Source organism: Rhinatrema bivittatum, chromosome 1 (assembly GCF_901001135.1).
Source record: "Rhinatrema bivittatum chromosome 1, aRhiBiv1.1, whole genome shotgun sequence".
Classification (NCBI taxonomy): Eukaryota; Metazoa; Chordata; class Amphibia; order Gymnophiona; family Rhinatrematidae; genus Rhinatrema; species Rhinatrema bivittatum.
Window position 1 is genome coordinate 224,444,882 of NC_042615.1, and position 27,672 is coordinate 224,472,553.

Below are 27,672 nucleotides of genomic sequence, written 5' to 3' on the forward strand. Positions count from 1 at the left end.
AATTAGTCCACTTACTCTATAAAACCTACCTTCATCTTCATTGTCCAATTTATGCACGGAACAGCTAAGAGGGTACAGGTAAGAGAGAAGAGATTCATTTTTCTTATAGCAATTTATCTTTGCTTGTTTTCAAAAGCAAATGTTTTTTATTACTAAAAGTTAGCTCAGTATAAAAAAACAAAACAGACACTGTTTACAGGTACAGTTTTCTTGTAAGCAGCATTTTAACAGAGCAGACAAAAATAAACTACACTAAACTATTTGGTCACTAGTGGATATTGCTATTATGTGCCTTTAGAGGAAAAACAAGTTACTGGTAAATTTTCTCCAAATTTTGCCTTATTTGATGCAGGATCACTCAGGATGGGTCCCATCAGATATCTACTGCTCTATAAGCTAGTTTGATAAAAGATCAGACAAGTACCAGGATAGGAAGAATGTTTGCAATGTGTGCTTTCACAAAAACTCCAGGGCGATAAACATCTCCTTTTTAAATATTTTTCTTTTACCAAGGTTGTATAATACACGGTAGCTGTGTTGAGATGATGCGTAATCTGCTAAACTTCAGACTATAATGAAAAAAATGGATATAATCAAAGAGAGCTTTCTCAACATCATAGTTCACCAATGGGGAGAGGGAAAAAACGAAATGAGCCACAAACTTTCTGCCATACTAATGTATTCCATCTTTCAAAAAGAAAGACATGATTTTAATATTACTTAACAATATGTTAAAAAAGTAGCCAGTTAGGCTTCAGTGTTAATACAATTATACACTCTATAACAGGTTGATAGTGTGAGTATTGTTCTTTTTCTTCTTTAACTTTCTCATTCTGCAAGTATTCTTACACAAGCTGGCTACAAGTCAGGAAAAAAAAAAATCAAACACAAAGAGCGTAACTTGTACACTTTAAAACAGTAGATCGTGAAAGAACTGAAGAAATGGTTGTCCCATATGAGCCTCTTTTCCATGAAGACATGTTTGGAGTATTCTGGAGCAGACGAAAACACAACTGACCAAGTCTTTTCCTTTGTCAGCAGTCAGGATAACAAAACAGCGAATTGCAGAAGTGACAGGAGCCACTCTCAATGATGCAGTCTAGTATTCTGGCCTCCACCCAAGCCTATGAAGCAGTTTAGAGTACCTGAGGCCAAGGCAATCGGAAGGAACTGGAAAAAAGCTATTGTTCCAACTCCAGCAGCATACAGCTACAATCAAAGTCTCACTCACAGACTACAAGCACACAAGCTAACAAATTCAGGTAGAAAGTGGCAATTTCATTGCAAGAATCATCAGGCCAAGGGGTTCAGTGCAGATCCACCCAGCACTGGGGACAAGGCAAGGCAACACTGGCTCAAGACCAGATAAGCTCTCAGCACAGCAGGACAGAAATCAGAGGAGTTGAAATTTACTGGTTCCTGCAGGGTTCTTTCCCCAAGTTATGCCATTTCAGTGTGCAGCAAAGGTGGTTTTCTTCAAGCTAAAGTTGGACCAGTTAATGGAAAGTCTCTGCCTGGTCTGTCTGGCAGAGTCCAAGCAGAATCTAGAAAGAGAGGGAAAAAAACCCCACATATAAATAGTCCCCAACTAAAAAAAACCCCAAAATATGATATGGTGTGCTATAGACAAATTAAAGGAATAATCTGCTCTCTGACCTGACAGTCCTCATTAAGTGGATGGAGGAAGGTGTGGGGTGGGAGTTGCAGGTCCAGAACACAAACTGAAGTGGTCATAGTAACTTATTCTAAAGCAGCAATGATTTTCTGCTCATAAGTGTTTTAAAATAGATGGGTTTTCTAGCTTTAAAAATACACCATAGGGAAAAGGTCTTCTGCAAATTGCAGTGGAACAGTTGAAATGTCACTCACTGCATGCAGCGGCATTATACAATAACATGTTTTTGGGGAGGAGGCATGAAAACAGACTAGTCAATCTAGTAATATGATTGGCAGAATGGGCACTAGGGCCTATTCTGCCAATCACAAAGCTTTAAAACAATTCAGTCATAAAGGTGGTAATCCACTGACAGTACTTTTTTGTTTTAAAAGAAAGGTTTATTGTTATCCGAGAACATCGGCAGAAAGCGGCAATGTATTGTTTTAAAATAAACTGTAGTATATCTACAATCCAGAAAGCTTTGGCAAACATTTGTGGGTGTCAGTTTACAAAGACAATCTAAAGGTAAAATTTGAATTAAAAAACTCACACTATTTTAATTTACATTTTTTTCAACTATAATAAGTTGGAAGGCTTGCGCCTCAGTAACTGCCTGGCTCTCCCCTTAAACCTAACGGACTCCTGTGGTCATAAGACAAACTGCGGCTCCCTTGAGAGCCAGCGTTAATGACAGCCAGCAGATGTGTTACATTTCTCTAGTCTCTGGGGTGCTCCACATCTCAATTTAAGTCACCAGTCCAGAGAACGGCAGAAACTGGTTTTGTGCTCAAGACTCTGAAACAGGACAAAGAGCTTAATGGGAAAGGAGTTTCAAAAGCTAGCTTGAAATAGAGGAGCCCAGAGATCATGCCCCATCCCAGAGGAGAGCCATCTCCCATTAGCCACGATGCCAACGAGCAAACTTCCTGCAAGGTTTTTATTTTTGATCTAAACTTGGGAAGAACTTACAAGACATTTAAACCAGTTTTGTTTACCTTTTAAAATATTCTACTTCCCGCTCTGTCTCATCCATTTCCACACTGTCTAGGTCAATGTCTTTGGGCAGAAACACATCATCTGAAAAACAAGTACAGGCAAGAGAATTCAAATTAATTTTGGAAGGAATTTTTTTTTTTTTTTTTACCAGAAGTAAAACAATTTAGGCCAAGTTTAGCTAAAGCCTGAGAACTGCTTTGAACATAAACTTAATTTTTCTAAGTGTGGAAATAAATGTTTTAAAATGAATAAATACATGCATGGTATATGTTAATCCCATAGCATGTACTACCGCATGGGGGAAAAGGAAGAGAAGAGAAAGATGGATACATAATTTTCTTTGGCTGTCAAGGTAAAAGGAGGCTCCAACATCCTAGAGGCGCAGAAACGTATGGAATGGCGGGGGAGCCGTCCATGCCCTTGCTGGCTAGCACAGTTTCCCAACCAGTGTACCATGGCACCCTGGTGGGCCTTCAGAACCAATCAGGTATGCCACAGAAAAGTCACCACTGTCGGAGGTTCTGATCCAGGCCAGCACCTCACACAGTCACCAGTGGTGACTCTTAAACATGCAGGAGCTCCTTTCTGAGAACACGGGGAGTCACATCTGCCTTGCCTTCCTAAGAAAGAAGGGGGGATGGATGGATGAAGAAAAAGAAGAACCAGAAAAAGAAGTTAAAAGACAGACAAGGTGAAAGCAGTGAAGAAACTGAGGGAAAAACTCAAGGCAGACAAAAATCACACATTTTCAAGGGTACTTTTTAAAAGCCTTTCTGGCTCACTCATAAAGGACAATGTACACATGTGCAAGGGCTTTTTCAGAATTGCTCACCCTTACATTTTCTAAAAGCACATGTATTTTTAGCTGAGTTAAGGGAAGGTGTTTCTCGGGCTGCCCTTGGGCGGGATTGGAAAATAGAGCGCACATATGCCAAATTCAGACTGCACAAAAAAGCTGGTGAAAATGCCCATTTTTTTTTTTTTTTTTAAAGGGAAAGTCCTTGCACATTTTCCTTTTGAAATTTTTTTTTTTTACACTAAGTCTGTGAGTGCAAAGTACCAGTATACTTTGCACATGGATGGGCTATTTTGACAATCAGCCCCAATATTTTGTATGGCTACTGGAATATATGACCTAAGACGTAAAAATGTTATAAACAATAAGTTTAAAAATTCATGTCAGACTTGACAAAAGGCCCCACTGTATTCTTGATATTGCTATCTTCAGCATTTAATTTCCATGTCTCTGTGCTTAGTGTGTCCTAAATGCTGTATATGGTTATTTTTTGAGGGGGGCAATAAGGAGTATTCAGGGGACTCATGGAAGCCTGGAGGATTTAAGTGGCCTTGTGTGAGGGAAAAGGTAGGCAATTGGATCTCGGCAGCTTTGATGATGAGCTGGGGTGTGTGTGTGTGTGTGTGTGGGGTGTGGGGGGGGGTTTAGGAGGCCTTGTCACAGAGACAATCAGGAATGGGAAAGTGGGGGTCCCATACACAGTCGTCTTCTTGTTGCTGTTTTGTTGTGAGGGGATCTGCGTGGACTTGTTTTGTTGAAGAACTGGGATTCAAGCGGCCTTGCCATTGTGTCAGGGTGGTCTGTGTGGGATTGTAGTAGGAGTGGGGGGGTTTCAGTAGGCTTCTTGCTATGTTGTGGGAGCATGTGGCTTGGGGTCTGGGTGAGTTTGTTGTTCTGTAGGGCAAGACTGGGGTGAGAGGTCAGGCTTGTTGTGTGGCAGGTTTGGGAGGGAGCCAAAGAGGCCAGCAGGCTGACCCTGTCATGCAAAGTTGGACCCCTAGCCTGTATCACCAGCCTTCCTGGTGCACCACCAATTTTAGAAGTCATTTTATGCCCCTGCTGGGGATGACACATGTTTTTGCCACCCGAGCATTGAGTGCACGATAGCCTTGTTATTAAAGATTTATTTATATTACACTTCTCAATGCTTCAATGCTGACAATTCTATATATGAAGCATTGAAAAACAGGGAAAGGAAAATGAAATAGAGGATATCATAATGTCTGTGGATTGATCCATGGTGTAATCACTCCTTGAGTACTGTGTGAAGTTCTGGTCACCCCACCTCTAAACAAATTATAAAGGAACTAGAAAAGATACAACGAAGGGTGACCAAAATGATAAAGTGGATGGAATGGCTCCCCTATAAGGAAAGGCTGTAAAGGGCTCTTTAGCTTCGAGAAGAGATTGACAGGAGATATGATAGAGGTCTGTAAAATCTTGAGTGGAGTGGAATGGGTAAATAGGGAACGGTTATTTACCTTATCAAATAGTACTAGGGCTAGGGGATCACTCCATGAAGCTAAAAGGTAGCAGATTTAAATCAAACTGAACAAATATTTTTTCACTCAGTGCATAATTAAACTGTGGAATTTGTTCCCACAGGATATGGTGAAAGTGGTTAGTCTAGCTAGGTTTAAAAAGACCAGTCCCTGAAGGAAAAGTCCATAAACAATTATTAGCCATGTAGATTTAGGAAAGCCAGGTACTTGTGACAGAATGCTGGGCCTGATGGACCTTTGATCTGAAAATGGCATTTCTTATGTTTTTATGTGCATAATTCAGCTTCTAGTACTAAGGACATCCAAAGGAAAAGTACCATCCCAATAAGGCAAACAATCATCACTATTAAAAAAAATATACCAAGAATGCAAAAATCTAGGCCTTTAAAAGCCAGTAAAACACTAAGCTGTTAGGCCAGTCTAGTAATACAATTTTTAAAACTATGCTACAGTGCAAGTTCTATTTTTCAGTGGCGTTTTGGCTGCAATTAAGAATAGTTAATATTTTACAGAAAATATGAAATACTTATCTACAAAATTGACCTTTATTAAATATAGGAAAGTATAATTTCTGATCCAGATATTAAAGTATTTCAAAGATCATTTTCAAATCACGTTTCACTTCATTATGAAATTTCAGTTTGATGTCTGCCACGTGCTGTCAAAATGAGCTCTATGACTTATCACAAGTATCTAATTTAATGGCATCGCTTCCTACAAACTAGGAAAGAATCGGTGTATTATGTATGATCTGAGATAAATTTATTTCTCAATCAGTAAAAACAATTAAGAGAACTGAATAGCCATGTCCATCAGTGCCCAGGAAAGAGTTGGTAATCTGAAAGGACACCTGAATGTCACCACTACACAAATGCCAGTTTAATAATAATCAGCCTGGATTCTTTGCAGATTGCAATATCTTTTATTAAATCAACATAAAAATAATCCAAAGATGTTACACTCCTAGATCCCTTCATATCGGGACAAGCAACTGGTGGGAATTGAATTGAGGAAGCAGGCCAGTGCTCTGGCCACTATGTTAAACCTCTAGCACAAGCAAAGCTGAGCTGCTAGAGGGAATGAGACTGAGGAACCAGACTAAGCTTCTGGCCTTGAAAAGGGATGGCTGGGAACTTGGAAGCTATTCCTAGCAACCTGAAGGTTACCTAGCCCAGTACTTGGAACTGAGACTTTGCCTCTACACTAACACACAGAAGTGTGCTATGCTTGAATGACGACTCTGACCAGGACTGGATTTCTCTGCTATTCCTTGCTAATTCTAGACTAGAACTGGGCTGGCTCTGAACCTCAGAGTCCAAGAACTATATCTAGCCCCACACCCTGAAGGCAGCCTGTGTTCCTGAACACTGCATCAAATGTCTTTCAGGGATCTCAAAAGCTCAAGTAGTACATTATTTTTGGATCATACCCTACAAAGAATGCAGTTTACTCCATGACCAATATGGCTAGTAGAATTCTATATTAATAAAACAATCTGGAATATAATGCAATTATACATTTTCTATCATATTATAATACTATGAAAAATATGACATTAAATGTACAACATTTTATGTTATAAATGGTAAGTCACAATACTGAATACACAAGGAAATAAAGTAAGGTTTTAAATGTATTTTTAAATATACTTTTGTTTTAAATTTTACTTAAATTCATATTTAGAAATCTAAACCTGGAAGAATACCACATACAAATTAACCCAAGACAATTTAACATTTTTCCTTTTTTTTTTTTTTTTTTTTTACACTTACCAATGGAATTGTTAACTTTATCTTTCTTCTTCTTATTTTTCTTGGTTTTTCCTCTAGGCTGAGGTGAATCTGTTAGTATCAGTTTGCTGTTTTGCTGCTCCCCAGGAGAAGAGGACTCATTCACTATGGCAATTTTCTCTTCCTTCACATGATTCAGCTGCTTTTTGTTATTGTTACTATGAACTTTTCTCTCTTCCCTTTTCTGCTCTGCCACAGGCATGAGTTCCACCCCTTTAACTTTGGATTCTATTTGATTTTTGATTCTAGGATGGAACTCAGCTGTTTTGGAGGACTCCACAGGTTTTTTAATTTGTTCCGAATTGTGTTTGCTAATTTGCTTCAGTTTTTGCTTGTCATTACTTTCCTTATGATGCATTATGTCAAAAAGAAGAGAAAGCTGCTCTTGTTTAAGTTTCATGTCTTTCTGGGAAGGTTGCTTTGAGTCTCTAGTGCTTGTCGAAGTAACCAGTTCACTGATCACCTCAGTTACAGGCCTCTGTTCCATGTTATTAGCCTGCCTAGACAGTGAAATGGAAGTGGTCTCTATGTTGTCTAACTGCTCAAGTGTGCCATTTTGAATGTTTTCTGGGGCGTTTGGAATAGGTTCTTTCACTGGCTGAAAGTGATGGGAAATTGGGCCTGTCTTCTGGAAGTCTTTATTGGTTCTCTCTCTCTTCTTTTTCTTCATAGCCCTTAGCTCCTGAAGTCGTTGCAACTCCTGCTTTAGTCGCTCCTCTTCCTCTTCTCTTTGTCTCTGTAGTAGCTGATGTTCCTCTCTCTCTCTAGCTTCGGCTTCATGGCGAGCCTTTTCTTCTAGCTACAAAAGAGGAAAAATACCTAACTGCAATATCATGAAGAGAAACTCTAAACATAGAAACATGATTGCTCATCCAGACTTATTCAGCTTTACAATCCCTAGTTTAGAAAAAGTTATTAAAATATTTATAATTTATCTAGCAAAGATTTATAGAAAAGAATTAGTTTAAAGCAAAAAAAAAACCTAACCAAATCCCTTACTTGACCACAGTTAATCAATAAGGATCTTGCTACTGGTTCGCCTCTAACAGGCTGGCCGCTAGGCTGCTTGACAAAAGCAATGCATTCTTAAAACTATTAAAAGTTTATTTGCTAGCAAAGACCAACTGTACAATGGCAACACCTAGTGACCAGATTCAGAATGCACAAATATCTGGTTTCCAAAGGCTCGTTGCTATGTCTGGGTTAGATAAAAAAGGTGTAAACCACCTTAGGCCTTTGGCATTGGTAGTATAGAAATTTAAAAAAATAAATAATAAAGTGTGTAAAAAAAAAAGGATAAAATGGAGGCAAATTTAATTGGGCAGTTGTGACCAAAGGCTCATGTTGCTGTGTAACCAACAGAAGCCAAAGGAAGAGGAGTAAACTCTTAGGGATACAAATTTTTATTAGTTTCATTTTGTTTTAGCATGCACTAAAATTGAAATAGCACACACTAAAATAAAACTCACAAAATGAAACAAAAAAAGAAAACAAAAGGAAAAAAAATTGCTCTGCACATCCCTATAAACGTCTGGGACAAAAGAAAACAACAAGTAGTACCCAATGTATAATGTGTCAGCTATGTTAAAGATTTCGCAAGTCAATCAAGCACTAGGTAGATGGAATTGGCAGACAAACCTATGAAAACAATTACATGCCATTTTTTAAATGTACTATTTCTAGCAGAGTAGAAATCAGAAATACATTTTTCAATAACCTATATTTTCTAAACCAATTTAGATTAACAATGTCAATTTTTGTTTACTTATCTACAAAAATTGGAATATAGATTTTTCTAATGCATGGCTGTCTGACAACTTTAAAGGCCTATGTGACCGAGTGCCCCCTATTTTCCTTTTAAATCTGTGCAGGTCCAGGCTAGATGCCTGGTCCACCTTAATTCCCCTTGAGAGAGAGCGCTCTGTGCGTGGGGCCCAGCAGGGGAGGAATAAGAACTGGGACCCAGCTGGGGATAATCAATCCAGGCCCAGGTCTCCAGGAGGAAGGCAGCACCTGTAGAATAATGCTGTCCAACACTGAGCTGTAACGAAGCTGTGAGTACTGAGGGAAGTGGTACAAAACTGAGTAATGAGAGTACGCTGTTCTGAAGATAAGACAGTCTACTAATATTTGTTTGTTGTAATTACCAAATAAAGAGAGATGTGCTTTTAACAGGCTGGAGTCAGACTAAGGTGTGCCTCCAGGCCTGGGGGGGGGGTCACTGTTCAGGTCCCACAACCTAGTATAAACTCAGCATCTAGTATTACCTTTCCTTCTGCTCAATTCCCACATCCCCCTCTATGTACTGTTTATCACCTTAAAAGAAGGCCCTATAACCAATTCCCCAGTCTTCCACAAGGGTCACAAAGCATGTCTCTTGTATGTAATCATGGGAGACCATGGTAGTGGCTGGTCAGACAGAGGTGTGTGGGTATGTGCTTCAGGTACTACTACTTAAGATTTCTATAGTGCTGTACGAACAAGGAGCCCCCACACCCCCTTTGATGCACAAACGGGTGTGATTTGCCAGGAGGAGAGAGGAGGTGTTTGCCTTGGCCATGTCCTCCCCCTCTGCCACCCGGGATCCAACTTACAAACTGAAGTACAATGTCCCATGTAGTTTTAAGCACAAGTCAATTTCTGAGTGGCAGAGGACAATTACACGAACTGAGAAATCACTGCTCTCCTTCTCCTCCTGCTGGCTGATCTGGGCAGAGAAAGGGGGCATCATTTAGGGTGTGGTGGGTGCTGAAGGTCACACAGTGAGTGGTGAATAAGGGGAATCAAACTGGAATTACCAGGTTTCTCAGCTGTGTGAAAACCACTGTGCAATACCAAAAGCTCTCATTTGTGTCAAATGATAAGAAAGCAGAATTGCTTACCTGTAACAGGTGTTCTCCTAGGACAGCAGGATGTTAGTCCTCACACATGGGCGACATCATCAGATGGAGCCCAGCACAGAAAATGTCTATCAAAGTTTCTAGAACTTTGACTGGCACACTGAGTATCCTCAGCATGCCATAATCCACGCGGGATCCTCTTCAGTCTTGTAACATAAGAATTATGAAAAAATAAAACAGATGAAATCCATCTCCGTGGGGTGGTGGGTGGGTTTCATGAGGGCTAACAGTCAGAGGTACTGGTGGAAAGATGCTGGAGGGTCTCTTGGTGGTCCTGCAACTGAGCCACTGCACCCCTCACCTTATCGCCAAAAAGATTTTTGCCAGTACACAGCAAGTCGGCGAGCCTTTCTTGCACCTCTGGCTGGAGGTCTAAGGCCTGAAGCCAAGCCATCCTGCTGGCGCCAATCCTGGCAGCTGCAACTTGTGCATCTCAAAGATGTATGTGGAGCATCTCACGCTTCCCGCATTCAAGGCCCTGATGCACGACTACCAATATAGTGTCCTGCTGCTGTTGGGGCAGAAGGTTGACCACTGCCTAAACCTCTTTTCAGAGATTACTGGAGTACTGTCTTATAGAGCTGATAGGAGGCAATTCAGGCTATCAACATGGTGCCCTGAAAGACCATCCCACCCAGTGCATCCAGCGCCCTGTGCTCCCTCCCCAGGGGAGTGAGCTGAGGGTTCGGAAGAGCTTGGCCTTTTTCAGCTCAGACTCAACCACCACAGATTGGTGGGGGAGCGGACACTTTTTAAAACCAGTGGCATGCTGGACCAGGTACACCCCCATCCACCTTTCTATTCACAGGCGGAACCATGAAGAGGTGCTCTCAAATCCTGAGGAGTAGCTCCTTGAAGATGTCATGTATTGTAAAGACCACAACCTCCTTTGGGGCGTCAACAAAATGGAGAGCTTTTAGCATCTTGTGCCTAATGCTCTCCTCTGTCATTAGCTGGAACAGAATGGCTTCTGCCATGGCCTGCACAAAGCCTGAAAAGGTTACGTTCTTGGGTGGGGACTTCTGCCATTCCTCCGGGAGAGACGGGTCCGAGGGAAAGAATCAGAGGTGTCATCACCCCAGGGGTCATAAGGGGCATTTTTCCTCACTAAACAGAGCCGGGGAAGAAGGCCTGGGCATCCTCCAAGGCCTAGGCATTGCGGGCCCCGATGGCGCTGATGGACCCACGGGCAAATCCACGGGCAGGAAGGCATAGTGCCACCAGCCTCAAAGGACCTTCCTCATTTGAGGAGCCATGAAATAAGAAGCATTGTATTGAGGGAGCAACGTGCCCCACGAGGTATTGATGGCCCCCGGGGCACAGGAGCCAGCTGAGTAGGGAGGACGCTGAGAAGAACATCGAGGTGCTCCAACAGCTGCTCCCAGCAGGAAGGCTGCGGCCACCAGGGCTGGTGGCGGCACGGACTCAATTCACTGCCAACTGCACCCTGAGCTCCAGTTCCTCCTCAAAGGTTGCAGATGCCAGAACAGGATGCGCTGGAGGAAGGGTGGCACAAACCTCCTCTGAGCCTTGAGGGTAGGTAGGTACCCGGCACCGGAATCGGTGGGGACTGCCCTGTAGCCCTGGCATCGATGGAGGGTGGAACCTCTTTGCCTTGGGTTGCTTTGTGGGCAATGTGGCAAGAACCAGTGCCATTCCGAGACTTACTCTGTGCTCTAATGGCGACTGATGTCGATGCTTTCTTGACTTCCCATAGTGCTCGACCCGGTCTTTCCCCAGTGCGGAGGTGGAATGTGAAAATCCAGATGTCATCGACCTAGAAAAGACCGAAGAGGCTCAATCACCAGCACCCCGTTCCTTCATGGTCACCGGGGGGAGGGTGAGGATCGGAGCCCATCGGTTCCCACCAATCCTTCGGTGTCATACCGATGCCGAAGGCTCTGACTTCTTAGGGCTGAACAGCTTCTCCATCTTATCGAGCAGGCCCGCCAGCCCTTGGAAGCCATCTGGTCACAGAGGTGGCACCCCCGAATGTCGTGGGATGCTCCCAGTCAGAAGATGCACACCTTATATGGATCTGTTATTGACATAGTCCGGGGGCACAATGACAAAAAAATAAGGCCGTGAACGGACGATGGCCTGCAGGTCCCAAAGGACACCGCAATGGGAAACCGACTGCGCTGCAAGACTGACTAAGGCCAGGTGGAACAGAGAGGGACCCAGCGCAGAAAAAAGGCAAAAAAATAGCTGAAATTTGGATTAGTTTTTCATAAAAAAAGCACAAGCTCCCAAGACTGCGAGACAACAGATCTGTGGAAAAAAGACAGAAGAGGAACCTCGCATGGATTAGGACATGCTGAGCATGCTCAGTGTGCCAGTCAAAGTTCTAGAAACAGACAGAAGTTTTCTGTGCCAGGTTCCATCTGATTATGTCATCCATGTGTGAGGACTACCATCCTGCTTGTCCTAGGAGAAACTACAATCACAGAGCACAAGCAGGAACCACACTCATGCCTAAAAATCATCACAATAAAAATGTTTATTTTATCGGATTTGAGAACAATGTGACTGGTAGCCAAAAAGCCTTCAGTGTTTGCAGTACATCATATATACAGTGGCTTGCAAAAGTATTCGACCCCCCTAAAAAGTGATCAGATTTGTGTGGATTTGAAATGAAATTACACAGATTGTTCCAGACAGTATGTTTATTGAAAATCAATATGCTCTTAAAGTAAATTTTCATTCAATTATATTTCACAGCATTTTTGGTAAAAAAAAAAAAAAAAAGAAAAATGCTGCTTGCATAAGTATTCAACCCCAGTGCTGTAGAAGCTCCAAGTTTACACATATGAAAGATATTGCTGTAACAATTGGCTTATAATTGGCCTCTGCTTGTGAATAAAAAAAAAGATCAGCTTTTCTGAATAAAATACCACCTAATTCCAGTACCATTAGTCAGACTGTGATTCTGAAGGAAAGCTGTGAAAATGAAGACCAAATAGCATTCTAAGGAAATTAAAGATTAATTTATAGACATACACAAGATAGGAAAAGGCTATAAAATAAATTTTAAGTGCTTGGATATCCCAGTGAGAACGGCTGGATCAATTCTGAGGAAATGGAGAATGCATCACACCAACAAGACACTGCTTAGAACAAGGCTGTCTCTCAAAACTCAGCGTCAGAGCAAGGAGGAGATTTGTGATGGAAGCCATAGAGAGGCTAACAATCACTTTGAAGGAACTACAGGGGTCAGTGGCTGAGACTGGCACCAATCAAGCACATCAAGAGCTCTGCATACAACTGTACTGCATAGGAGGGTGGCTAGAAAAAGCCATTACTGAAGAAAAACCACATCAAAGCACGTCTGGAGTTTGTCAGAAAGCATCAGAGTGACCCAGTTAAAACGTGAGATAAGGTTTTGAGGTCAGATGAGACAAAAATGGAGCTTTTTGGCCAAAATTCAAAAAACTGTGTGTGGCACAAACCTAACACAGCCCATTCCGCAGCAAACGCCATCCCAACAGTAAAGCATGGGGTTGCTTTTCCTCAGCAGGGACTGGGCATCTTTTTAAAATTGAATTACAGATGGATGGTACAACATACAGGGAGATACTGCAAGACAACCTGCTTCAGTCTGCTAAAAAAAATTTCAGCAGAAGAATGACCCCAAGTACAAGGCCAAAGCTATATAGGAGTGGTTGAACAAAAAAAGGTGAATGTTCTAAAATGGCCAAGTCAAAGTCCAGATTTCAATCCAATCGAGAATCTGTGGCACTATTTGAAAATTGCAGTCCATAAGCGTCATCCAACCAACCTGAACAACCTGGAGCAAATCTGCCAGGAAGAATGGGTAAAAATCACTCCCAAACAGTGTGCAAAGCTAATAGAAACTTATACCATCATACGAAAGCTGTTATTGCAGCTAAAGGTGGTTCTACCATGTACTAGTATGAAGAGCTGAATACTTATGGAAGCATTTTTCAGTTTTTAATTTTATTTTACAAAGAATGCAGGAAATAATGAAGTGTGATTTTGAAAATTTACTTTAAGAGCATACTGTTTTGCAACAAACTGTCTGGAACAATCTGCAAAAGTGCCATTTGTAATCCACATAAATCTGCTGACATTTTAGGGAGTCAAATATTTTTGCAAGAAAGGGGAGAAAATGAAATAGCCATCATACTGGATGTTTAAAATGTGAACAAATGTGTTAAGTTCATAAATAATGAAAATGTAGAAGTGAGCAATTTACATACTAGACTTCCAGTAACAACTTACCCTGTCCATACTGTGCCTAATCTCCAGCTCCTTTTTCAGGATCTCTTTACATTAATGGCATGATGATTTTCAAGCAAGTTATGTCAGGCCACCTCCCCTCTTCCTCCTTTCTCTGTTTCTGTGGATATCACAGTCATCATCCTGGTCCCATAAGCTTTGGAGTCCTCTTCAACTCCTCTCTTTCTCTATTCATATCCAAAGCTCTTTCTTTATAACACTGCCAAAATACGTAGTTTCCTTTCTGAACATACTATCAGAACCCTTATACATTCTCTAATCTCCTCACACTTAAGACTATTGCAACCTGCTCCTCATAGGTCTCCCGGCAAGCCTTCTTTCTCCACTGCAATCTGTTGCAAACTCAGCTGCCTGACTTATCTTTCACCCAATTCGCTATGCTCACATAACCCTTCTTCTGAAGTCACTACATTGGCTCCTATCTGCTCCCACATACAGTTCAAGCTCCTCTTTCTCACCTACAAATGCCTTCACTCTGCAGCACCTCACTATCTCTCTCTTCGCACTGCTCAGACAAATCACTCCTATCTGGACCCTTCTTCTCTATCGCCAATTCCCAACTCTATGCTTTCCTCCTGGCTGAGCTGTATGCTTGGAAAAGTCTTCTTGAATGGTATGTTTTGCTCCATCTCTTATTGTGTTTAATGTTTAAACTTTTTATTGAAGAAATCAATAGCACAAATATAGCATACGTAGTGAGTGATGACCCTTACACTCGCCACATACAATATGAAACAGCATATACATTTTCATAGTTTTTCACCCCTCCCCCCATCCCTTCCATCACCAAACCTATCCCTTGACATCTACCAGACTAGAACAATCCGGAGGAAGAGACACATTAGAAATAAGCAATAAAGTAAAACATTGGACAAATTACTTACCTGATAATTTGTTTTCCTTAGTGCAGACAGCTGGACTCAGGACCAATCAGTTATGCCCCCATGCCAGCAGATGGAGACGGAGTCAGGTTGCAAAGCTGATATCACAGTACATATACCCCTGCAGTGACCTAAGCTTTCCAGTATTCTCTTCAAAAGCTACTGTGGATATACTAGTGAAAGGACTTGATTAAAAAGAAGGTTAAAAAGAAGATTAAAAATATGATTAAAAACAGATAACCGTAACAGTACTCAATCAACCATAAACACTGAACTTCAGTAAGAATATAGGTACCTCAATCTAAGGACTGGACAAACACCCTTGGATTTGAGGCCCACTCCACAGGAGGGCCCGTGGTGCGGTTCTTGGGCAACCGAGGGCGGGATGCCGAGTCCATCTGTCTACACTAAGGAAAACGAAATTATCAGGTAAGTAATTTCTCCATTTCCTAGCATGTCGCCAGATGGACTCAGAACCAATGGGATGTACAAAAGTTACTCCCGATCGGGGTGGAAGGCTGCCTGCGGTCTGGTCAACACCACCCGTATAAAGCCTGTGTCCTCTCAGGTCTGTATGTTCAGGCGATAAAACCTGGAGAAGGTGTGCAAGGAGGACCACTTCGCTGCAAGGCAGATATCAATGGAAGACAGCAGTCTAACTTCCACCCATGAGACCGCCTGAGCCCTAGTGGAATGAGCTCTAATCTGAGAAGGTAATGGCTTTCCAGCCTTCACATAGGCTCCTGTGACCACCTCCTTAATCCAGCGAGCTGGTTTGCCCTGCTTCCTTCCACTGTGAAGGACAAACAGACGATCCGTCTTTTGGACCAGTTCTGAGACTTCCACATACTGCACGACAAGTCTCTTGTAATCCAAATGATGGAGGAGACAATATTCCTCCGCGTCTTGGAGTTTATCTAGGGATGGCAACGAAATGGACTGATTCAAATGAAATTCCGATACTACCTTGGACAAGAAGGATGGAACAGTAGGTAGCTGTACTACCCCTGGAGTCAGCCGGAGGAATGGTTCCCGGCATGACAATGCCTGCAGTTCAGAGATGTGACGTGCCGAGCATATAGCCATCAGGAGCACCGATTTCAAAGTCAAGGAAAGACTACACAGCAGTCAAAAGGAATGACCTGCCAAAAAATCCAGTGCTAAATTAAGATTCCACAAGGGAACCGGAAACCATAAGGAAGATCGAAGGTGCTTCACTCCCTTCAGAAAACGGGTTACGTCAGGATGGGCCAATAGGGCCATTCACCTCACCCCTGAAGCAGGAGAGAGCCGCTACCTTGTTGGTTGCCAGGAGGCCCTTTTCCATGGACTTGGCCCGGATCAGCCAATCGTCCAAGTATGGGTGCCCCAGGATCTCATCTTTCCTCAATGCTGCCACCACGACCACCATAATCTTGGAAAATGTTCTGGGGCGGTGGCTAAGCCAAAGGGTAGTACCCAAAACTGATAATGTTGGCCCAATACCGCAAAACATAGGAACACATTGGTGTTCTTGTCAGATTGGAATATGTAGGTAGGCTTCAGATAGGTCCAGGGAGGTTAGGAACTCTCCCGATTGTACAGCCATTACCATGGAGTGTAAAGTCTCAATGCAAAAATGAGTCGCTCGCAGGTGACAATTGACACTCGAGGTCCAGGATGGGTATGACAAAATAAATGGAATAATGCTCCGTATTTTCCTGGGGCATAGGTACTGGGATCATAAGCCCTCATCCTGAGGAGCCTTAGAAGTGTAATTTCTGCTGCCTGCTTCTTGTACTGGGAGTGACAAGGAGACATTATGAATACGTCCCAAGGAGTGCTGTGGAATTCCAGCACATATCTTTCTTGTATGACTTCCAGTACCCATTTGTCCAAAGTGATCTTGATTCAGTGTTGGTAAAAGAGAGACAGACTACCCCCTATCTCCTCATCCCGAAGGTGGGTCAGTAACATTTCATTGGGGGGTTTGGGGCCTCCCAAGGGGTCGAGACCTCTGAAATGTCGAATTTCTGTAGGGGCAAAACTGCTTCCTCTTATCTTCCTGTAACCAGGGAACTGAACATTCACCCCATTTACTGGCCAGCTTTTCCAACTCACTCCCGAATAGGAGTGATCCTTCACAGGGTATCTTTTTAAGATTAGCTTTGGCGATTGCGTCAGCTGACCAATTCCACAGCCATAGCTGTCTGGCTGCCACCACTGAGGCCACTCCTCTGGCCGAAGTACGGACTAAATCAGAGCCTGTGTCTGCTAAAAAGGTGACAGCGGGTTCCATAACTGCTCTAGAATTCACCCCTGAGCCATCTGAGAGAGAAGTAGACACAAACGAGCCACCAAAGCGCAACAAGAAGCAATTTGTAAGGTCATTGCTACTGTGTCAAAGGCTTAAGGATAGACTCAATCTGTCTATCGTGGGCATTTTTTTTAAGGCTGCTCCTCCCTCTACTGGGGTAGTTGTTCGCTTAGAGATGGCACAGACCAGTGCATCCACTTTAGGGAAACACAAATGTTCTCTTCCCGCTGGATCCAGAGGGTATAGAGCTTCCAATGCTCGACCCCTTTAAAACTTGCTTCCGGGCCATCCCATTCCAGATCAATCAACTCCAGGATTATGTCCATCATTGGAAAGTAGCAAGAAGCTTTCAGTAGGGAGATCAGAATGGGATTCTTCTTTGGTTTGGTCATAGAATCCACCCCAGGAACTCCCAGCGTCTTCAGGGTCTGGGAAACCAGGGCAGGCAATTTGTCTCTGTGAAAGAATTATAACATGGTCCGATACAGTTTTAACCCGGGGGGGGGGGGGGATTTCCTCATCTTCCAAGGAATCTGGGTCCTCCTCTTCGTTCGTGCCATCTGAGTCCCTACCAGGGATATCCTTAGTAAGGCGTGGCATGCCTCGGGGTCTGCTGGTAGGAATGGGAGAATAGGGTTCACTGGCTGAGGTTCCGTCCGGACAGGGGTCAGAGAGACAGCAGACTGCCTGTACGAAGGCTTGTAGCCCCTGGAAAATCTCCACCAAAGAGAAGGCAGTCAGATCCATGCTTAGTCCAGGAGATACAGGGGTGGGCCCAGTTGTATTTCCTTCTCCCACGAATGACCCAGTCAAGGGTGTACTGCCAGTTAAGGCTGTGACCAACCCATCTTCTGAATGGGAGGAGCCTGGCTTAGCAAAGTCCGAGGAGGCCATCTCTCCTTCGGCTTCCTCACAGTGCTCACATAAGTTGGAGTCCAGCTCAGGCTGTGAAGCCCTAATATGACAAGCAATGCAAAGAGCAAGGCGCTTAGGTTTCTTGGTTGCCGGCGCCATTGGCGGTGGTAGCTGTGTGTTAAATCGGCTTGCACTTAAAAATGTATGTGAACAATTTACGAGTATCTAGGTGCGGTGAGGTACATGTACAGTCCGTGCACACAGCCTTCCTGTATCGCTCGCTTTCTAAGTTGTGCGCACAGGGATGTGCCCATTATGTGAACAGTGTGTGTGCAGAGCTGACGCACTGTGCGCACTTACGTCCTATGAAGGGCAATATGGCACGCACAGAAACGTGCCCAAGATGGCACCATCATGGCCTACCACGTGGTGTGCCAACCAAGCTTATTGTGGGGCCTAGCTCACTGGGGGCTGTTCAACCCACTCAGAAGCCCAATTCCCCTTACCCCAAAGGAAGTGGGAACAATGTTGGTATGGCGTGCTGAGCAAGGATACCGGGGGGGAATCCTACCGAAAATCCCTCTAATTGTGTCTGAATCGGAAGGTAAATCTTTTTTTTTTTTTTTAAACTTACCTGGGCTCAGCACTTACTGGCTGAGTACAGAGTGTGTCTCCAGCTGCGGGGGGAGAGGGCTTTGGCTGTCACCACCGAGCTCGGCTTCCTGCACCCATTGCCTTTCAGCTGCCTAAGCAGCAAAGTCCACACCGGAAACCGGCTACCGAACCAAGGCACACCTCCAAGGGATCTTGGAAATCGCCTCAGGAATTCTCAACTGTGGGACAGACCTTTAGGTATCATCACAGGAAAGCAGGGCTCAATTTTCTCCAATTTAAAATGTTGAATTTCTCCTTCCAAAAAGTACAACAATCCCGAAAGGGAGAGGTATGTCCACTATCTGCTGGAGACAAAGAAATTTGGAGAGCTGAGGTTACTGCAGGGGTATACGTACTGTGACGTCAGCTCTGTAACCTGACTCAGTCTCCATCTGCTCACAGGGGAGCATAACCCATTGGGTCCTGAGTCCATCTGGCTACACACTAGGAAAACGGCCTCTTGCTGTGTTTAAATCCCATCTAAAGACCCACCTTTTTGAAACCGCTTTTAAATCTTATGCTTGTCTACTTTTAGCCTTGTTAACTTTATTTTCTTTTTAACCACTATCTTGTTTTATGAAATACCCCATGTCTCTTGTCCTATATGTTTGTATTATTAGATTGTAAACTCTATTGAGCAGGGACTGTGTGCATAGTGCTGCATATGTCATGTAGCGCTATAGAAATGTTAAATAGTAGTAGTAGGCACCATTGCAAAACCTTTTTCAACTTGCTCCCTTTTCCCCACTGGGAAAGAATTGAAGATGGAGGCAATCACTGGCTCTGACCCAGTACATTTTTTCTTAGAAAATTACCACTGACAGTATATACTGTACACCACCTTATGTGCTTGACCATATCGGTTTGTTTTATTTTTCAACTTATGCATTTAAACTTTCCTGTCAACAAGGCATGTAACAGGAAAATTACACAACTAAGTCGAAAATAAAACAGGCTGGGGAGACAGAAGAGGGATGGATTGAGGCTTGGTGTGAGGGCTTACAGAGGGGTGGAATCAAGCAAGGGAAAGGAGAAATGACTGAGCATTGAGTGGAGGTTAGGGAAAGGAAGAATGGACTGGGAATTGAGCAGATCCTCTCCCCCACCCATTAAGGTCACTTCTTACAACAGACCTTTGGAAATTGTGTACTCAATGGAACATATCCTTCCTTATGTGCTTCTCCCACTACTCCCTCCATTTCGCTATTGCACCTCTATTTTACTGGCTCAGCTGCTTGTTTTCCTCTTCCCTTTGCAGTCTTTTCCCTCTTGTCTGCAACACTGGTAACTTGCTGAGCCATGTTAATACAGTTTTGAGTGGGATGCAGAGAAACTGAGCCAATTGCTAACATTAACTACACCAGCAGCTCCAGCTTTCCAACTCAAGGGTTAGAAAATTCCGCAGCAAAGTTTCTGAAATTCTGTTGCATATTAAATGTAAATGTAATTTTTCTTTATAAAAATTAAGTAGTTTTCAAATCTCATTTTGAGTTTTATTTGGGTGGGCTAAAGGGAAGCTTAGTAATTTGTGTAGGGAAGGGGAGATAGCATGGAGGACAAGAAAGAATCTTGGATGGGGAGTAAAGGAGGGACAAGCATCAAGGATGGGAAGAGAAGAGGAGAAAAGCATCAAGAATGGGAGAGAAAAAAAGGGGAAGATCCGAGATAGGGAAAGGCAGGGGAAGAGAAGGATCACCTCCCTTGCTACCTTCCTCCCCATTAGGCCCAAATCCCTTATTTTTCCTCATACCCACTCTTCTCTACAGATCCCCTTTTTCTCTCTCTCATATACACACAACATACTCAGCTTCTCTCTCACTTTCTAGTTTGATTCCACACCTCTCTCTCATCCTCCCCTCCATGCCTGCATCCATTCCTATCCCCCACCTCCTGGTGTTGATCCAGATTCCAGCTCCAGGCAGCAAAGGAGCAGGATATGATCCAATGTCCTACTGTTCTTTTCCTACTGCTGGCGGTAGGATGGAGAGTCCTGTGCTAGTGTTAAGTTGATCACTCCCAGGTTTCCTGGGGTTATGCAGGGACTCAGCAATTCCAAGGCAGGGTCCAGATTTTGGAGCCCTTTCTGCAACACTGTGGAAAACCAGGGGGCCTGGACTATAGTATCCAGAAGAATGCACTGACAATGATGGTGCAACCAAAAAAAGAGTTTAATTCAGGCCATAGGGCTATCATTAAATTTGACTCCATGTACTGTAACTCAGAGCTGAAGCATATTATCTTCATCATCAATAGGACATACCACATAATGATTGCCACCTAGGTTCTAGGAATTGGATAAGCATTATTCTCACTAAGAATAAATACATCATCATGAATAAAGATCTGAAAACCTGAATACCTTCAGGTCACTTCTAAAGTAAGGCCTTTTCAATATGTCAACAGTGTTAATGTTCTATTAATATGGCACTAAGAACAATTAAGTCAGCTAAGAGAAAGGGGCATTATTCAATAAACATTTTGACAGGCACAGATAGGGAAAACCCCTTTTTGAATAAGGTTCAATAAGCTCCTCCTATGGTGTTTGTTTGTTTTTTTTAAGACTGTCATGTCTTTGTTTCTGCATCATCATTTTTGTTGATTGAGAGATGAATGTTTTATCTACTAGCTAGAATATGTTCTCAAAATTATTTTACAGTTCACTTATATAAGCCATCTTGGGTGCCAGTTAGAAAGATGGGATTATAGAAAGTAAATAAAATGTCAACACAGATAACTAGAAATCTCTGTATACACCATAAGGATTGTGTGTGGAAAAAGAATCTTAAGTAAGAAATATGATATGATAGAGGTCTTTAAGATCATGAGAGGTCTTGAACGAGTAGATGTGACTCGGTTATTTTCACTTTCGAATAATAGAAGGACTAGGGGGCATTCCATGAAGTTAGCAAGTAGCACATTTAAGACTAATCGGAGAAAATTCTTTTTCACTCAACGCACAATAAAGTTCTGGAATTTGTTGCCAGAGGATGTGATTAGTGCAGTTAGTGTAGCTGGGTTCAAAAAAGGTTTGGATAAGTTCTTGGAGGAGAAGTCCATTAATCAATTATACTTAGGGAATAGCCACTGCTATTAATTGCATCAGTAGCATGGGATCTTCTTAGTGTTTAGGTAATTGCCAGGTTCTTGTGGCCTGGTTTTGGTCTCTGTTGGAAACAGGATGCTGGGCTTGATGGACCCTTGGTCTGACCCAGCATGGCAATTTCTTATGTTCTTATACATTGGCAGACTTTTTAAACTGCAGAGAAGGGAAACAGTTTTGGGATGTGACCCCTAAAGAGCAAAGAGAGAATGTGGAGGAAATCATGAAAGCAATGAATTCACTTGTCTACTTTTGAGCAATGGATCACAAAATAAGGGACTTCTCTAAAGGTGCCCACAACGTGGAACACAGACCTAAGACAAATAAGAGACATAATGTTTTCCATATCGGGCCCTAAACTATGGAACTCTCTTTCAGAGTCTCTATGCCAGATAACAGAATGAATTTCAAAAGAGAACCGAAAACATGGCTCTTTAGAAATGCGTATGAACTAACATAAAACTCCAATACGCTGATAACACCACTGTCCGAACCCTAGACTATGCTAACAGATTGAACAATAAGTACTGAGTGATGTTAAATGTATACTGAGTATAACATGTAGGATAATGAAATGGAAATCATAGGTTATAATTCCACAACCTTCTACTTAATGCTGATGTTGCAGTTGGTGTAGCTGTGTTTAAAAAAGGATTGGATAAGTTCTTGGAGGAGAAGTTCATTACCTGCTATTGATTAAGTTGACTTAGAAAATAGCCACTGCTATTACTAGCAACAGTAACATGGAACAGACTTTGTTTTTGGGTACTTGCCAGTTTTTGTGGCCTGAATTGGCCCGTACGCTGAAAGATAGAGAGAGCTCAAATCCGCCCTGAGGAAGCATTAAGCGAAACGTTAACGTTGGCGGTGGCGTGCAGCACAGACTTGTTTAACATGAAAGAAAACTGCAACAAGTTCTAAGATAAGTGCTTTACTACGATGTTGGACAAAGAATCATTACATTAATCTTGTCCCAGAAAAGAAAAGATATGTAATCTATGGGCTTCTAACAGACATAAGTTATTGTGGTTAAAACGGCAAATAACAGTGTGGCAATTAATGGCGAGAAGAAAAGTGAGCCGCCGAAAATAGTCAGCATTAAAACTTCAAGATTGCTGTGACAATAGCCAACACACTACGTTTCAGAGTATTTTGCAACTTTGATACAGTTTGTTGCAATTGGTCGTAACAATATACATGACACCAATTGTTTTGGGAATTATAAAATCACTCATTTCAAAAGAGCTAGATATGCTTTTAAAAAAAGAAAAAAGGGAGACACATCATAGATCTATGATTGAACTTACTGGTTATAAAATCCATGGTCAATAGACCCTTTTTTTTTTGCCAGTTCTGAGGTCTTTGTCTCTTTCATAAAAAATTCTTTGGGAATTATTTCAAAAAGTTCAATAAAGTTTGTTTTTTAACAGATTTTTCAACCCAGGATAACTTATGTAATTCTTGCAATTGGCATGTTCTTATGTCCTTATGTAATGGGACTGGCAACCCAGTAACTGAAAGCTGACTTTGTAAACCGTTGTGATCTTATTTTGGAACAATGGTATATAAAACACCTAAATAATAAAAATTAAGAAGTGAGCAGTTATAAGGCTATACAAAGTACAAGGAAGCAACAAACTAATAGCTGGAAAATATGACTACAAATTGCCTAGGCAATAAATACCAGAACTTCAAGCCCTAATAGTGGAGGCAGACTTGGATATTGTTGCTGTTACAGAGATGTGGGATTTAGAGAGTCCCATGAATCGGATACTACATACCAGGCTATAGTCTACTAAGGAAAGAGAAGTTTGGCAGAAAAGGCGAGGCATAGCCCTTTATAAAGAAATGATGACTGAAATTAAAGGGGGGTGGGGATCGGGGGAGGTGCTCTGGACTGTTTTGGAAAGAGGCAATGGCACTTTCATCTACACATCTCTCACTCCAACAGAGCTGACTGAAGACATCCAAAAGATAAGCATAAAAGAAGAAATGTTTGTGGGAAATTTTAAACTGCCAGATGTAGGATTAGAGTATCCCATTTGCTACATCAGAGAAAACTAGAGAGACCATAGATGCCTTCCAAGGAGCTCTGCTCAGACAAAAAGTGATGAAACTCACAAAGAAAGAAGTAATATTGGACCTGGTACTTATAAATAGAGGAAGTGTCTCAAATGTTTGGGCTAGTCTATACCTGAGCATAAGTGATCATCAGATGGTATGGTTTAATATAATGGACAAGGCAAAGAGGAATCGCATGAAGCTCCAAGTCCTGAGTTTCAAAAATACTGATGTCGGTAAAATAGGCAATTACCTTAAGGAGGCGCTGGTGGAGTGGGAGGAGGTGGATTAAGTGGAAGAACAGTGGGCCACACTAAAGGGAACTATAAAAATAGCAACAAACAATTATGTCAAAAATAAATAAATAAAATTAAGAGGAAAAGTTAACATGATCTTCAAAAAAAGTGGCTGAAAAAACAAAGGCAAAAAGACCAGCATTCAAAAAGTGCAAAGGTTCTCAAAAAGAACACTAGGAAGAATATCTCATAAAGCTGACAGAGACCAAGAGAAAATTCAGGATGGTAAAAGCAGAAAAAAAAAAAGATAGCTAAATAAAGCAAGGTGACATGAATTTTTTCAGATATGATGGAGAAAGGAGGAAGACCACAGGAAGAATATTAAAGCTGAAAGGTGACCAGGAGCAATGTGTGGAGAGAGATAAGTAGAAAGTTGAAACAAATTTCTGTTCAATGTTCACTGAAGACAACGCTGAACAAGGATCATGGATTAATGGCAAGAGTACATATAGGAGTGGGTGTCCGCAAGGAACTAGCAAAACTGAAAGTGGACAAAGTCATGGAGTCAGATGGGATGCATCCTAGAATATAAAAGAAATGCAGAGAGGTTCTATTGGGTCCAGTGAAAGACCTATACAATAGATCTTTGGAGATGGGGGTGGTGCCACTGGACTGGAAAAGGGTGGATATAGTCCCTCTCCATAAAAATGGTAGCAGAAAGGAGGATGGAAAGTACAGGCTGGCTAGTCTTACTTTCATGGAAGGAAAATGAATGGAGACTCTCCTAAATGAAAGGATAGTGAATTATCCCCAATGCAACAAATTGCAGGATTCAAGACAGCGTGGTTTTACCAGAGGACAATCATGTCAAATGAACCAGACTAATTCCTTCAAGTGAGTGACAAAGGAATTAGATCAAAGATATGTGCTGGATGTGGTTTACATTGATTTCAGCAAAGCTTTTGCTGAAATCCAAGTAAATCACATAGGACGCTCATGAATAACCTGAGCATCTGGGGATGGATCCTAAGGTGAAGGACTGGATTAAAAACTGGATGAGTGGCAGACAACAAAGGGTGGCAGAAAATGAAACTCACTCCGAGGAATCCTGGGGCTGGTCTGTTCATTATTTTTGTGAGCGATACTGCAGAAGATTAGAAGGAAAAGTCTATTTATTTGAGGATGTCATTAAAATCTGCAACAAAGTGGACAAACCTGAGAGAGCAGCCAAACTGAGAAGTGATCCAAGAAAGCTCGAGAAGTGTTTGAGTATTTGGAAATTGAGATTCAATGAAAAAGAACTGCATTGCAAAATCATGCATTTGGGGTGTACAAATCTGAAAGAGGTGTATGATTATGATGGTAAGAAGCTAATGTGTACTGACCAGGAGAGAGACCTTGGGAGGGGATAGTATCTGATGATCTCAAAGTAGTATGACCAGGCAATGGCTAAAGCCATAAGAATGTTGGGATGCATTGAAAAGCATAAACAGCAGAAAAAAAAAGGAGGTGTTAATACCCCTGCACAGGTCATTGGTGGGACCTTCATCTGTAGTATTGTGTTCAGTCTTGGAGGTCACATCTCAAACGATAGAAGTGTGTTAGAGGCAGTCCAGAGAAAGGCAACTAAAATGGTGTAGTATCTGCATTACAAGCCATATGACATGGGACTTAAGGGATAGGAGGATATGATACAAAGACTTTCCATTAAAAAAAGGTTTGCAAGTTCTGGAACTAGGTGGTATGGTATGATGCTCCAAAGTGGTACACTCAGGACCAGTGTGTCATTTTTTCACAGAAAAGACATTGAATAGGAAAATTGGTTCTTACCTGCTAACGTTTGTTCTTGTAATACCACGGATCAGTCCAGACAAGTGGGTTTGCATCCCTACTAGCAGATGGAGGCAGAGAACAAAAACTTTGAGACACTCCTACATAACCTAGAGTGCCACCTGCAGTCCCAGCCAAAACGTAGATAGCCTACCCCTTTCTAGGGTGAACCGGAAACACAGGATTGGAAACCCCTGAATTAGAAAACACATTGCTTCTTAGCACACTTTCACCGAAGGATGCCTCTTCTTGCACCTGATCATCCAATCTGTATTGCTTGGTAAAAGTATGAAGCGAAAAACACACCGCACCCCTACAAGTCTCCTGGGGAGACACCAATTGACACTCTGCCCAAGAGGCTGCCTGTGCTCTAGTCGAATGCGCCTTAAAGCCTATCAGAATCTCACAATCCCTACAAATATAGGCTGAGCAAATGGCCTCCTTCAGCCATCTCGCAATGGTAGCCTTAGAGGCTCTCTCTCCTTTCTTCGCTCCACTGAACAACCAAAAGAGATGATCCAAATGGCGAAAACTAGAGCCCTTCAAATAACACAATAGAGTGCGATGCTTATCCAGGAAATGAAGATCCTTATTCTGTGGAGACTCCCTAGACCACTTTGGAAAAGCCGGAAGCTCAACTGTCTGATTCATGTGAAAAGCAGACACCACTTTTGGCAAGAAGAGGGTATAGTACGCAACGTCACCCTGTCATCTGCAATACGCAAAAAAGGATCCAGACAAGACAGCGCTTGAAGCTCAGAAATCCTCCTGGCTGGACATATGGCAACCAGAAAAACTGTCTTTAACATCAAATCCTTCAAGGAAGCTTGTTTAAACGGCTCAAACGGTGTGTCACAAAGAATCTGCAAAATCAAGTTGAGGTTCCAATCAGGACACACTTTTCAAACCGGAGATCGCAAATGCTTAACCTCTTTCAGGAAACAAACCGGATCGGGATAAGAAGCCAAAGACCTTTCCCGCCATTTGCCTCGTAGACAACCCAAGGCTGAAACCTGCACAAGACATGAACTATAGGCCAGGCCCTTGGACAAACCATGTTGTAAAAAGGACAAAATATGAGGTACTCCTACTGCCAAAGGGTCCAAACAGTGCTGAAGACACCAAGACTCAAATGCCTTCCACACCCTGACATATGCCATGGATGTAGAGGGTCTCCTAGCCTGGAGCATAGTGGTAATTATTGGATCCGAAAATCCCTTCAGGTGCAACCTTTGCCTTTCAAAAGCCAAGCCGCGAGACAAAAGCAATCCTCCTGATCCGAAAATATGGGTCCCTATCTCAACAATCCTGGAAGATGAGCCAACCAAAGAAGCTCGTCGATCGCCAGATACACCAGATCTGCGAACCATGAACATTGCAGCCACGCTGGTGTCACCAGCACCACCATCCCTGGATGCAAATATGTGCCGCAGAATGCAACCAATGAGCGGCCACGGAGGAAACACATACAGAAGAATCCCATTGGCCAGGGGCACACCAGAGCATCTAGCCCTACTGGACTCCCTCCTGCGACTGAAAAATCTTGCCATCTTTGCAGTGGAACACCCTATCTGGCCCAAATGTGATTCAAGGCTTCCAGGGACAGTCCCCACTCCCCAGGATCTAGCTGCTGTCTGCTGAGGAAGTCCGCCTGCATGTTGTCCACGCCTGCGACGTGCGAGGCTTCAATCCCCAGGAGGTGGCATTCTGCCCACACAAGCAGCAGCTGCATTTCCCGGACTACCGCACGACTCTTTGTCCCTCTTTGTCAGTTGATGGATGCCATTGTGGTCACATTGTCCAAAAACACTCGAACCATGTGTCCCTGGACCAAAGGCAGGAACAACTCCAGGGCTCT

The 27,672-nt window shown here is 42.6% G+C and overlaps 1 protein-coding gene across 7 annotated transcripts in view; it reads right to left on the minus strand.

The window, feature by feature from the left end:
• Nucleotides 1-663: 663 nt before the first annotated feature.
• FAM193A (family with sequence similarity 193 member A) overlaps nucleotides 664-27,672 on the minus strand; it is a 391,927-nt gene continuing 364,918 nt past the window's right edge. For all 7 annotated transcript variants that reach the window (XM_029592130.1, XM_029592147.1, XM_029592139.1 and 4 more), the window contains 3 exons: nucleotides 6,724-7,540; nucleotides 2,653-2,734; nucleotides 664-1,544 (listed from right to left, as the gene is read on the minus strand). In XM_029592130.1, coding sequence (XP_029447990.1) covers nucleotides 1,451-1,544; nucleotides 2,653-2,734; nucleotides 6,724-7,540 — 993 coding nt within the window. In that variant the 3' untranslated portion in view covers nucleotides 664-1,450. The remainder of the gene's footprint in view (nucleotides 1,545-2,652; nucleotides 2,735-6,723; nucleotides 7,541-27,672) is intronic.